The following is a 12,709-nucleotide window of genomic DNA, read 5'->3' on the forward strand; positions in this document are numbered from 1 at the left end:
TTTTTTTGGTCAAATGACGTGGTCGTGTTTCATTTATTCAAATCTGGGTCCACTATTGACCCATTTATTTCCAACAAAATACTAAAGATGTGCATCGACATATCATTTGGTAAGCAAATTTGGTGACTCTGGCATTATTAAATGAGAAACACTTACAATACGCTCATCTGAGTAAGATTTGCATAATCCGGGAATTCCCCAGTGAGATCATTGGATGCCACCGAGCTTCCACAACATGAGAGCAAAACAATGTAATCCCAGTAGAGATATAAGTACCAAAATTTTCTCCTTCTTTTCTCATGATATATATATGTGTGTGTGTATAACTTTGTTTGAAAGAAGCTTACAAGTATTGGAGATTGCTCAAATTACTAAATGACGGTGGAAGACGACCAGAGAGTCGATTCTGACCCAAAAATCTCAAAGCATGAAAAAAAAAAAAGGAAGACGAATTCAGATATTTGTTTTCAGTAGAAAGCTTTAGCCTTTAGAATATATGTACATAATTTGTCTCTCTGTATGTGTGTGTGTGATGGAGAGAGAGAGAGAGAGAGAGAGAGAGAGAGAGAGAGAGAGAGAGAGAGAGTGTGTTCATAAGGTGCAACAAAGGTGAGCAAAGAACTTACAACATTTGAAGGGCTGTGATGTTTCCTAATTGGTTGGGAATTGGACCTGACAAGTTATTATAAGACAGAGACCTGCAAAACTCACAGATTATAAAGAAGAACTTGAAATGTTATACAAAGGAACCAACTGATCATATCAAGTCCAAGAAAGTCGAAGAATTAAGTGCAATGGTGAAAACAAAAAGTTGCAGAGAGTTTACTTACAATAGTTGCAGAGAACTCAGTGCACCCAAAGATGATGGTATCCGTCCGCTGAGGAAGTTCTGATCCAGATAGCTTTTTGGCCAGAAAACAATGGAGCTAAGTTATTAGATGTTACCTTGTTAAAGCTCGGAGAGAGGGGTAGAAACAGATTAAACTTAAAGTCGAGTTAAGCCGAGTTGTAAGAAATACTGAAATTATAGATATATACAAATTACAATATAGAATTTAAGATTAGATAGAAAGTCAGCCCATGTAAGAAAAAAGGAGGAGGAAAAAACCATGTTTAAATTCATTGAAGTTAATTGAACCGATGTATTTAAACCTTAAATTCTTCTCTTGTTTTTGGTAAAAAAAACTTAAATTCTTTCAATAGATTTTCCCTTAAAAACAGAAAATAGAAGGTTTGGGGAAGCACACCTATTAGAAATTCATAGACAAACTACAATGACCAAAACAAGAATAAGTCTGACTTAACAGTTGATGTTGTACATTCCTTGATTCGCTTTCTCTAAATCCCAAAGAAAAAACTCAATATACTAGCCACTGATTATTTAGATACAAATTTATAAAAGTGCCTTATGATTTTTTTTGGATACTAATTCTTCTACCATGCCTATTAAAGGTATTTGGGATAGACATTGGTGTGTAATGCAGAAAAGTTATTTTCATTATTTTTCCTTAATATTTGGGCTTTTTTATCAGTCTCAACATGTCATTATCAGTCCCAACTTGACAAAGGAAGCTGCAGCTAGCTCATTCGGCTCCACTCACACAATAACACAAATAAGTTTGACTAGCTCCCTTTTGCAAAAACAGTAGTAAAGGTGATATTAATGTTGGCATTGATTGATGATTAGTATCTACTTGTACAGCCAATTACTTAAACTGAACGGTTTGCTGGTTTAGTGTGAGGTGGGATCGCTGCACTTCAAAAATAAGTATCTAAAAGTGGTTGTGAAATTTAGAAAAAACTTATTTTAATAATATTTTCATATAAACCTTTCGAAAACTCGTCCAAAAGAGAGCCAGATTGCCCCTTCTTCTCCGTGTCTCAACCCTAGTTTTTTGGGACTGCTTCTCAGCCTCCTGTTCAGATTTTGGCTAGATCTCCCACCTTTGGACCCTTGTTGTATGTGTTGTTGAAACTTTGGAGTTCCATCATATGGTATTGTGGGATCGTGAGTTCCTTGATAGGTAGAAGGAAGTTTTTTATTAGAGTAATTTCTGGAATTGGTCTCTTCTTTGGTTTTCATTATATTTCCTTGAGAATACTAATGGGTTTTCAGTGTCTAGATTTAGATCATCAGTTTTCTTGATTGAATCAGGCAACATCTCTGGTTATCTTTTTTATCTCCGATTTTTTATCTGATGGGTTTTCCATGTCTGCCTTTTGGTGTAGTAATCTTTTTCATCTTATGGAACCAGATCTCATCTTTGGTTTTCAGATTGTTTGCTCCTCCCTGCCTTTCAATCTTAGAAGGTTGTTTGCTCTTCCAATCAAGGTAATAATAGTTGTTTGCTGTTATTCGTGGTTGGATCGTTGGAAATGTGACTTAAAGGCTAGATGCATTGGTGGGGTTCATTTAGGCTTAGGTGTTATAGGGTTTTGGTTATTTTGAGTTTTTAATTTGATTAAAGAAAAATCTCAAATTTAAGGGTTAAATACCCGAAAAAGAGCTGAGAAGCGTAGTTGGGAAAGAATTTATCCCCACACTCAATTGATGTGAGTTATAGTAGTTGTTGGTCTCCCGGACATTGAATATATATATACTTACAGAATAGTAAGATTGCGCAAGTGTCCAATGCGCCCGGATATGCCTCCTGTCAGTTGATTTCTTGAAAGGTCTCTGAATATATGAAAACTAATTAATATACATTCATATAAATTCAATAAATATGTATATGTTTTGAGGCAAGGTCTGGCCCTCAAGTGTATATTTATGTATATACACTTACAATCGTATGAGGGATGACAACCACAAGGTATCAGGTATGGAACCAGTAAGCTGATTGTCGGATGAATCACTGTTTAGCATATAAGCATACAGAATCAACACTAATATTTTCATATAATACATATTATGTTTTGAGGTAAGGGCTGGCCCTCAAGTGAATCCTTAAGTCCTTATTTATATTTATGTATATACACTTACAATTCTCTGAGGGATGACAAATTCCACATGGTAGCAGGTATGGAACCGGTAAGCTTATTACCGTATAAATAACTGTTTAAGTACACAGAATCAACATTAATATTTTCATATAATACAAGCAATGGATTCATCGTTAAAGAAGAATGGAAGAAAATTAAATTGTATACCAATATAATATAATAAATAAATAAGAAAATTAAATTGTATACCAATTTAATACAATTAATAAATAAGAAATTAAATTGTATATATTTAGTGGCTTGGTTTCCCGAAGAGGAGCTGTGAAGTAGTTGGGAAAGAATTTATCCCCACACTCAATTGATGTGAGTTATAGTAGTTGTTGGTCTCCCTTGTAACCAAAGAAAAAAAGAAAAAAGAAAGAAACCAATATTGGATATATACTTACAGATAAGTAAGATGGCGCAAGGTATTAGGTATGGAACCGGTAAGCTGATTGCTGGATAAATCACTGTTTAGCAATTTAATACAATTAATACAAATTAATGGATATATCGTTAAAGAAGAATGGAAGAAAATTAAATTGTATACCAATTTAATACAATTAATAAATAAGAAATTAAATTGTATATATTTAATGGCTTGGTTTCCCTTTTTCGTGACAATTAATATAGAAGGGATCGGTTGAAAGACTTTTTAAAAAAAAGAAAGATGTCACGATCCCTTCTATATTAATTCCAGCACCAAAATAACTGGCAAAGACAAGTTTTCTGAATCTTTTTTTTTATTTATAAATATTCAATTCTCTGAACTCCTTTTTTTTTTTTTTTTTTTTAACTTGTTGGAATAATGATATGAAATAATTACAGCTTCTCCAAATGCTTAAGCTCCTCCACTTCTTTAGGTATAGAACCAGTTAAAGCCGCGCCGGTATAGGAACTGCAACACAAATCATTTGAGAAAAATTATTGTTAGAATTAAAAGTTGGACAAATGACATTGTTAAAAGTTAGACAAATTACATTGTTAAATTAAAAATTATTGTGACTTACAACTCCTTGACATGGCAATATCTGTTTTTGTCATGTCCACAGTCCTCTGTGCACTTGATATTCAAATTGTTAGCATCCGAGTCTGGATCATGGCATATTGAGCTATTCAAGTCTAATGGCCTGTTATACTGTAACTTATATACCATCAAATTGAGGATGTCCACTGCGAGAGAGGGAGAGAGAGAGAGAGAGTTATTGAATGTTAATATCTCAAACTCGAGCTGTAGCATCAAGGATTGTGAAATAAAGCAACACTAAAATGAGTCCACCTGCATGTATGTATTATCAGCAAAATAAGAGTACGTCTGGTAACATTTTCGCAATACATTTTTGAAAAATGAAAACGAGAAACGAATTTGCATTTTCAAGATCCGAGAATGCCTCTAGTAACTTAGTTAGAAAATATATTCAAAAAAACAAAAACAGTGGAAATGTCTCTGGTACTTCAATATGAGAATAGCATAAACAACAATGAATATGTCACATCTTTCAATTTTTTGTTGAATTTGGGCTCAATACTCTAGCATATTTTTCGTTCTTAAGTAGCTCTCATAACAAAATATTTATTAATTCAAATGAGAGAAATATGAATAAAAAAGAGAGACGGATGAGAAACAAAACAGTCGTATACCTTCTTCAGGATCCAACTCAGTAGTTGTATCCGAAGATCCAAACTGCCAAAGGAGGAAACTCAAGAGTATAAACTCAGCAAGAAGTCTTGGACGGGTTTCAACCATTGTGCTTTGCTTTCAGATTCTAGTTTACTTTGGCAATACGCACACTAAGCCTTCTTCCCCTTTTAATAATGCAACAGGTTGTACCATCTTTCTTTTTTCTTATAAATAATTTAACAGAAAAATACTGATCTAATAAATCAAATCATTAATTAAGTGGGAGCCGCACAATGAATGTAAACACCTTGCACACTGATTTTTGTATAAAATAATTGAATGCATGAACGCGGTCCTCGGATTTGTGGTGGCAAATTATTGAGGGCGGGCCATGCATTTCTCACGTGTCTGAGTAGAATATTGGTTGCTTCCTGGAAGAAGCAGAAAACAAACTTTATGCTTGATTGGAAAAAATGGTTCTGGAAAATTCATTGAAATTTCAAAAAAGTAGATAGAGAGAAGCTACTTTTTTTTTTTGGTAACTGAGAGAAGCTACTTATACGGTGCTCAAAGGTTTTCTCACCGACAAGAATACTCATAACGTCTGCCATTCTTGGCCTTAGAGTAGGAGATATATTCGTGCACATCACGGCCAAGGTTAAGATGATGATGGCTTGTTTTGCATCATAAATGCCAGACAAATTTTTATCCACCAAGTCCATGAGGCTTCCATTTTTATATGCAACATAAGCCTGCAGTAAAATGATGAAGGTTTAGAATTCAAAGTATGCATGTTCACTTTAAAGTAGGAGATTTTACAAAACACTGTACGTCCATGTCCAAGAGATGCTCACTCTCATGGTTAAATTTGTATCTTGCATTTTTCTTCCCACTAACAATTTCGAGCATAACCACCCCAAAACTGTAAACATCAACTTTGCTTGTTACAATTCCTTGAATTGCATACTCAAGTGTCATATGTCCTCTGCGTCAACAAAAATAAAGCATAAATTCAAATTATATTTGCATAATGCAGCCGTCAATGTCATAGTATATGACACCAAATTCTGTAGTACTGTGGGAGAACCATTTGTTCTCACCAATTTATGTAAATTAATACTGAAAACCAAACAACAATTACATACACACAAATATTTATAAAATGGTGTTTCTAAATATCCAAGTCACAATTGCATACCAGATAGAAACTTCATATTTCCCTTTCTGAAGTAAATTATAAAAACTTAAGACATAGACGGCTTAATTGATTTATAAGCTTTCAAATATTTATGTGTATCACATTCTTTATTTGCTATGTATGTTCGTAATAGTAACTATTAATGTAGTTATTAAAGGTTATATCTTGTTGAAATATTTGATATGCTACTATGTGTCAGTAGGAATATGTTGAGACATTTATTCTAATTTGTTCTTTTCTACATGTAGACAGATGGAGAGTGCTAGAATAGCAAGGTGTAGTTATCGTTCATTAACTGTTGTCATTGCTTTGTCTGAAAATAGTAAATATTTGGATATTTGTAATGAGATATGCTTAGGGTTTAAGGAACTGAAAGTGGGGAGCTTTGACCTGACGTATTCTCTTCCTGACCACCCTAATTGTTTGCTGCAATCTGATATGGATTTGCGTATGATGTTGATGTGTTTAACAATGTTGAAGAGTAGTTTTGTTGATATATTGGTGAAGGATCTTGTGAGTTCAAATAATGATAATGGTGATCAAAAGTGTGAAGAGTCTGATCATACAGCGTCTAATCGCGCAATGTCTAATCGTGAAGTCTCGAATCGTACAGCACCTTTATCATGCACATTAGAAATTCGTAGTGCCATTGATGAGAATGACCATTTTGGGGACTCCAGGTTGGATGGAGGCAATGCCTATTTGTCTCAGGACTGGAAGGAATATATTAGTCGTGACGGTCAGAGATTTGAGGGGGGTGTAACTGAATTTCGTAACAAGATGTGTAAGTATGCTGCTCATATGAGATTTCGTATTGCTTGTTGTTTGGATGTGGTCTCCAAATCCAAGCTAAGTCAAGTGGTCTCCAAGTCCATACTTCAGAAAAATAAAGGCAGGGGGAACTACAACGGTTGGATGATCTTCAATTTTGGATATGTTATAGCCAACACAATTTCGAGCAAGTTTCGTGAAGCAATCACAACCATCCGAGAATCACATATTAAAATCAAATGCAGAAACCGAGTCTGCAGAAACCCAGCAGCCATGGCTGAACACAAAAGATGGAAACCCGTTTTGAGGCATCAGGAAAATTGAGAACAATCTACAAATTTCACAGATTTTAGTCCTCAGGTAGACGAACAACTTTCATGAAGGAAGTTTTCTGATTGGAGCTTCCGAACTATGACTTCTGGATTTCTGAACAGTACCCTCGGATTTCTGAACAACTTTCATGAAGGAAATTTAAAGGGCTTCTTAGATCTAGGTTCAAAACGATTAGCTGTCATTGGGTCTAGTCCTCGCGTTTTTTGTTTTAGATGTAGGTCCTTTGACATTTATTACTTTTTTGTTGTACCGATTTTACCCTTTAAGGTAAATAAGGAAAACACATTGAAAATCTAAATTTAATGCATTATTTCCTTGTAATTGAATTACAGATTTGAATTTTGAATTTTTTTCCTTGATAATATTCCTAATATATAGATAAAATACAATTGAATCAATAAAAGTAAAGACTCACATATTATACAAATCGATCAGATATGCACTCACATTAAATTATGTACCTGACATACAGGTAAATAATGTTAATACATACAGTTATATATGTACCTGCCTTACAGGTAAGTGTTTTTTTCTTGAGTTTTCTTAAGCAGTTTTTTCTGGAGCTTCATATTTATATACATACGTACATGTCTTCCATGTAACAGTGTTTTTTTTTTTTTTCCAAAAAAATTTTGTATGGATTTTTATCTCAGTTGAGTTTAAAGATCCATACCAAGATATATGAGTTCAATTAGCTAGGCTAGAGGGTATAACTATCTAGACTAGAGGTAATTTATGGATTTAATTACCTAGACTAGAGGTAATTTATGGGTTTAATTACCTGCATACTGCATACGAGGTGTATGCATAGATACCTTACCTATTGTTAAGGCATGAAGTTTTTATGAACTCTTATTACAAATTTTGATGTCGGTATACCTTGGGAAAATTTCATAATTCAATAAATAGATTTGCAATTAAATTCAAATCAAATATGATAATTAATATCCTACAAATCAATAACTTACCAGTTTTACGAATTCATAATTTACCTTATTTATGTTTTAGGTGCATAACTGGAACAAAAAATAAAAAATAAAAAAAAAGTAAATATCAATAAATTGAAAAAGGCATGTAATTTTATGTGGCGCAAAAGTCAAATTACTTGGATCAACAACAATTTCTGCCTGGATTGCACCCAAAATCTCTCCTCATAATTGGACTTATGCCAAATTTTCTAAAATTTAAAGGCAAATTATATTCTTGATGGGCTGGTTGGGTTACATCGGTTTGGGTCCAACTCGGTTGCACCATTCGTGCTTGTCCTTTTTGTCCCTATTGCCCAACTGAAATTCGTTACCCTCTTCATTAATTTTCCCTTTAGTATTTTTACCATTTGAATTTAGACCCTTTCAACTTAAATAGTCTAGACAAAAATCCACCTACTTTTCTACTTCCAATATAAGCCCAAAATTTGAATTAAATGCCATCAAGATTACAAGTTGTCCATGTATTATAAGTTATTTACAATCCATGCCATAAGCAGTGGCGGAGCCAGGAATCGAAACACAAGGGGTCTTAGTGTAAAAGTCCAAAAAAAAAAAAAATTTAGGATAGCATCAACATATATATTCTACATGTGCAAAAAAATGAAAATAAAAACTCACATTGTTACTGGAAATTAGTGCGATGAACATCTCTAAGAATCTCATACTTCACTTACGAACTAAACAAATTAACTTGAGACATCATTTTATTCGAGATCACATAGAAAAGGGAAACATATAACTAGAATTTATTAGTACAGACTTTCAGTGGGTAGACATTTTCACTAAACCTCTTCCAGTGCTCATGAAACACGAAAACATGTTGGATATCTTTTCCGCAAATTGGACATCTTTTCCACCGAATTAATTATAAAATAAGGAAAAGAGGGAGGAGAGAGGAGATTATGTAGTTACCCTAAATTCCTTAATTAAACTGCTGCCTAAGTTTTAAATTTAAAAAAAAAAATTTAGAATGGCATGCACAGGCTGAGGCGCAAGAGTGGCAGAAGTTGCAGCTTCAGATGGATATTAAAAATATAAACTTTGTTATTACTGGGGGCAAGAATGCTTTGTGATGGTCCAGAGGCCAATATATAGCAATTTGTCATTTTGCTTTGACTTCAATTATAGTGTCGCACAGGCTTAGGAGCAAAGTCTTCTGTGTGGCCAAGAATATGTAAAATACATTTGAACTTCGGCTTAAGGACAAAATCCGTCAAGTTGTGTTGTGGAGAAGAAGTGGCTGGAGAGGATACGCTGGTCTTTTCCCATTTTTTTAAACCTGGCCCAAAACGACGTCGTTTTGGCCAGGTCTTTTTAAGAAAAAAAACTGGCGCGCGCCAACCTTCTTCTTCAGCCTGCAACCCATCGTTCTTTCAGACATTTCGTCGACCATATGGTGCGCAGCTCCAAGAGGTCACACCAGCAGCTCCAATGGACCTCTAGGCCTATTTCCATGGCTTCCAAGAGGTCGTGCGACCCCAATGACCCCACTGTGGCTCCGCCTCTGGCCATAAGACCCACCATGCATGGTAGTAAATCTCCCTTTTCTTTTCCCCTTTGAAATCCCTTATTTTTAGCCTTAGTTTTAGCTATTCTTTAATTCCTAATTTCCTGGGAATTCAATTTGATGAGGGGTGAGAACTTAACAAGAAATAAAAGTATCAATATGTTTTTGTCAAATTTGAGACTTGTTTTACCTAATTTAGCTATATCGAATATTGACATTATTTTATCTATATTTTGCGAACACACTAATTCTACCGTATCATTTTATAATTTCTCCTTTATAAGAGGTACATTAGTTTGTAGTAGATATGTTATTCACAAAAAAGTCGCTGGTACATTAAAAAAATTTGGGTATATTATTGTCCATAAAAATAATAAATAAATTTACCAGACCGACCTCGCAAAAGCTCCCACAAAAAATAGCCTACGCCTGAGTCTCCTCTCACTCTCTCCTATGCAGGTTTTCCATTATCGAACGGACCCTCAAATTAGGGTATTTAGTTTATTTTCCCTCCACTAATTTTCAATTTTATTTTTATTTTTCATTCTTCTTAAGCTGTTAACTGGTTTCGTTGGATCATAAACATTCAAGATTTCTTGGTTGATATAATTCATGAAGTTAATTAAATATTCAATACTAATTATTCACTAAAGAAATAATAATTAAAATCTAATTACTACTTTAACTAATTAAAGTACTAAAAATAAAATTGGAAAAAATTAATTAACCTAAACATACTTAGTTTATATTTATTTTTAAAAAATTGAATATTTAAATATGCTACTGATTTCATAAATGACTTAATAAATAGTAATTAATAATTTTTAATTATTTTCATAAATGACTTAATAAAGGTGAGATTGCGGAAGTATTGTTAGGGTGGTGAAGAACCATTTTGCTCTAGTTTCATAGTTTATTTAGATTGTCCAGTTTGCAGAATTCTAAGGTTGATGGATTGGGATTGTGGTTTTCAAAGAAACTTGAATGAGGAGGAGAGGAGAGAAGGGAAAAGCGTGGTTGTAAGAAAAACTATACTGTTTTGGAAAAACAATGTAAATGTGAGGCAGCTGAACTCTTTACTTTGTGTTTTGTTATGTATGTTCGTAATTGTTTGCTGCAATCTGATATGGATTTGCGTATGATGTTGATGTGTATAACAATGTTGAAGAGTAGTTTTGTTGATATATTGGTGAAGGATCTTGTGAGTTCAAATAATGATAATGGTGATCAAAAGTGTGAAGAGTCTGATCATACAGCGTCTAATCGCACAATGTCTAATCGTGAAGTCTCGAATCGTACAGCACCTTTATCATGCACATTAGAAAGTCGTAGTGCCATTGATGAGAATGACCACTTTGGGGACTCCAGGTTGGATGGAGGCAATGCCTATTTGTCCCAGGACTGGAAGGAATATATTAGTCATGAAGGTCAGAGATTTGAGAGGGGTGTAACTGAATTTCGTAACAAGATGTGTAAGTATGCTGCTCATATGAGATTTCGTATTGCTTATGTAAAGAATGAGAAAGAACGTGTCCTTACTGATTGTTTTAAGAAGATTTCAGATGGTTGTAATTGGCGTATATATGCTTCTCTATGTCGAGGGAATGGTTTTTTTTTTGGTCAAACGGGCTGGTCTAAGTCTCTAACTCAAAAATATGTTCATTTCTTTTGTTGGTAATTAAAAACAAGTTCATTTCATTAAGCAAGCAAGCACACAAATCAAGGTTTTATTGTTCCTTGATCCTTTAATTAAATTATTGCTCTAATTTTTAGTTGATATATTATTATTGTTTCTAGCCTTATTATGTGTTGATGTGATTATTGAGATTTTTATCTAGAAATTAAAAATGATTCGTAAGAAACAATTATCTGGAAATCTTAAAAGATAGAGAAAGAAAAAGCAATTTTTCCTTTTCTTTCGGTATTTTTGTCATTTTCTCATCCTCTCCGTGTATCCCTCTACTTCTCTCTGGAACCAATTTTTCCTTACGAAAGACTGTGATCAATTACATTACTACTAACAACTTTCTTAAAGAAAAGAAAGGAAAAAGCAAGAAATAACCATCTTATTGAACCATAGAACAAACCTGAAACAATATTCTTATCGAATGAAATTCAAAAAGAAAACTACATAAAGAAGAAGACAATGAAGATATGATGAAAAGGCTACAAATGCAGAAAATACAATACAATGCTTTAAATAGGAAACAATTGAAACCATAAAGAAGTACCCTAACAATTTTGAATAGATCCAATACAAACCAAACTGACTGTAACTTCTTGTTGTGCGGAAGCGTCAACCAAGTGCGAGTGAAAATAAACACAACTAGCAGGAGATAAAATGAACACAAACAACACCAACAAGAACACCAAGATTTATACTGGTTCGGCAATGCCTACATCCAGTTTGGAGACGACGGAGTATTCACTATAATCGAATGAGAGAATACAATAGTGTTTAACACTCAGAAACCCAAGCCCCAAATATACCCAAGCTCACACACTCAAGAATATAAGGAGAATACAAATTGAGTACAATTTTAGAGAAAAGAAAAAATAACCAACGACAACAACAAATGTTTGCTGCCCAACTCTTTATTTTTCTTTCTCTCTGCCAACTTCTCTCTCTGCAGCTCTACTACTCCCTTTCTTCAGCTGCTGCAATGCTTCTCTATTTATTGAGAAGCCAACGAGTGAAGACCAGCTAGACAAATTATGAAGCCAACTATGAAGTCAGAAAGCCAACCAAGTTTGCATGGCTTTTGTCTCCCACGAGCTCCCATATGCTGCTGTCCAAAGGCAAGTTGTAGCTGTCAATATTCTTCTGCAGCTGCAAAGCTCAATGTTTCTCTGCAAAGGTGCTGCAAAGATGTTATTCACCTGCAAAGCTGCTGCCCCCACTTACAGCAACCTCCCACAATATTTGGTCGGCTGACACAAGTCTTCCTTTGGCCATGTGATGGCTAGTGTGGCAGCCATCATGAAGAAACTATCAACACACGTGGGTGCAATTTTGAGCCAATAATCAACAATCTCCACCTTGGCTCAAATTGTACCAAACTCGTAATACTCCCAATGGTCGTCTCCCAATCCCCCACGGGGCAATCAACAAATTTTACAAATTCCAATCAAGTCTAAGCAATGCTTAAACTTGAGCAACAAAACTGGCTTTGTTAACCTATCAAATTGCATGTACCATTGTCTTGGAGACTGCTTCAAGCCATACAATGATTTTTGCAATTTGCAAACCCAATTTTCCTTTTCAGCAACCTTAAAACCTTCCGGCTGAGACATATAAATTTCTTCCT

The 12,709-nt window shown here is 34.3% G+C and overlaps 1 protein-coding gene across 3 annotated transcripts in view; it reads right to left on the minus strand.

Moving 5' to 3' along the window:
• LOC110763316 (putative LRR receptor-like serine/threonine-protein kinase At1g53430) overlaps positions 1 to 4,801 on the minus strand; it is a 71,523-nt gene extending 66,722 nt beyond the window's left edge. For 2 of the 3 annotated variants that reach the window (XM_088255304.1, XM_088255303.1), the window contains exons 1-11: positions 4,624 to 4,801; positions 3,993 to 4,155; positions 3,809 to 3,880; positions 3,390 to 3,452; positions 2,984 to 3,055; positions 2,787 to 2,855; positions 2,606 to 2,677; positions 831 to 902; positions 627 to 698; positions 348 to 419; positions 157 to 225 (exon numbers count right to left, since the gene is read on the minus strand). In XM_088255304.1, coding sequence (XP_088111430.1) covers positions 157 to 225; positions 348 to 419; positions 627 to 698; positions 831 to 902; positions 2,606 to 2,677; positions 2,787 to 2,855; positions 2,984 to 3,055; positions 3,390 to 3,452; positions 3,809 to 3,880; positions 3,993 to 4,155; positions 4,624 to 4,729 — 902 coding nt within the window. In that variant the 5' untranslated portion in view covers positions 4,730 to 4,801. The remainder of the gene's footprint in view (positions 1 to 156; positions 226 to 347; positions 420 to 626; positions 699 to 830; positions 903 to 2,605; positions 2,678 to 2,786; positions 2,856 to 2,983; positions 3,056 to 3,389; positions 3,453 to 3,808; positions 3,881 to 3,992; positions 4,156 to 4,623) is intronic. The other variant, XM_088255302.1, reaches the window with a different exon arrangement.
• Positions 4,802 to 12,709: the final 7,908 nt, after the last annotated feature.

The sequence above is a fragment of the Prunus avium genome, chromosome 6 (assembly GCF_965620075.1).
Source record: "Prunus avium chromosome 6, drPruAviu1.hap1.1, whole genome shotgun sequence".
Lineage (NCBI taxonomy): Eukaryota > Viridiplantae > Streptophyta > Magnoliopsida > Rosales > Rosaceae > Prunus > Prunus avium.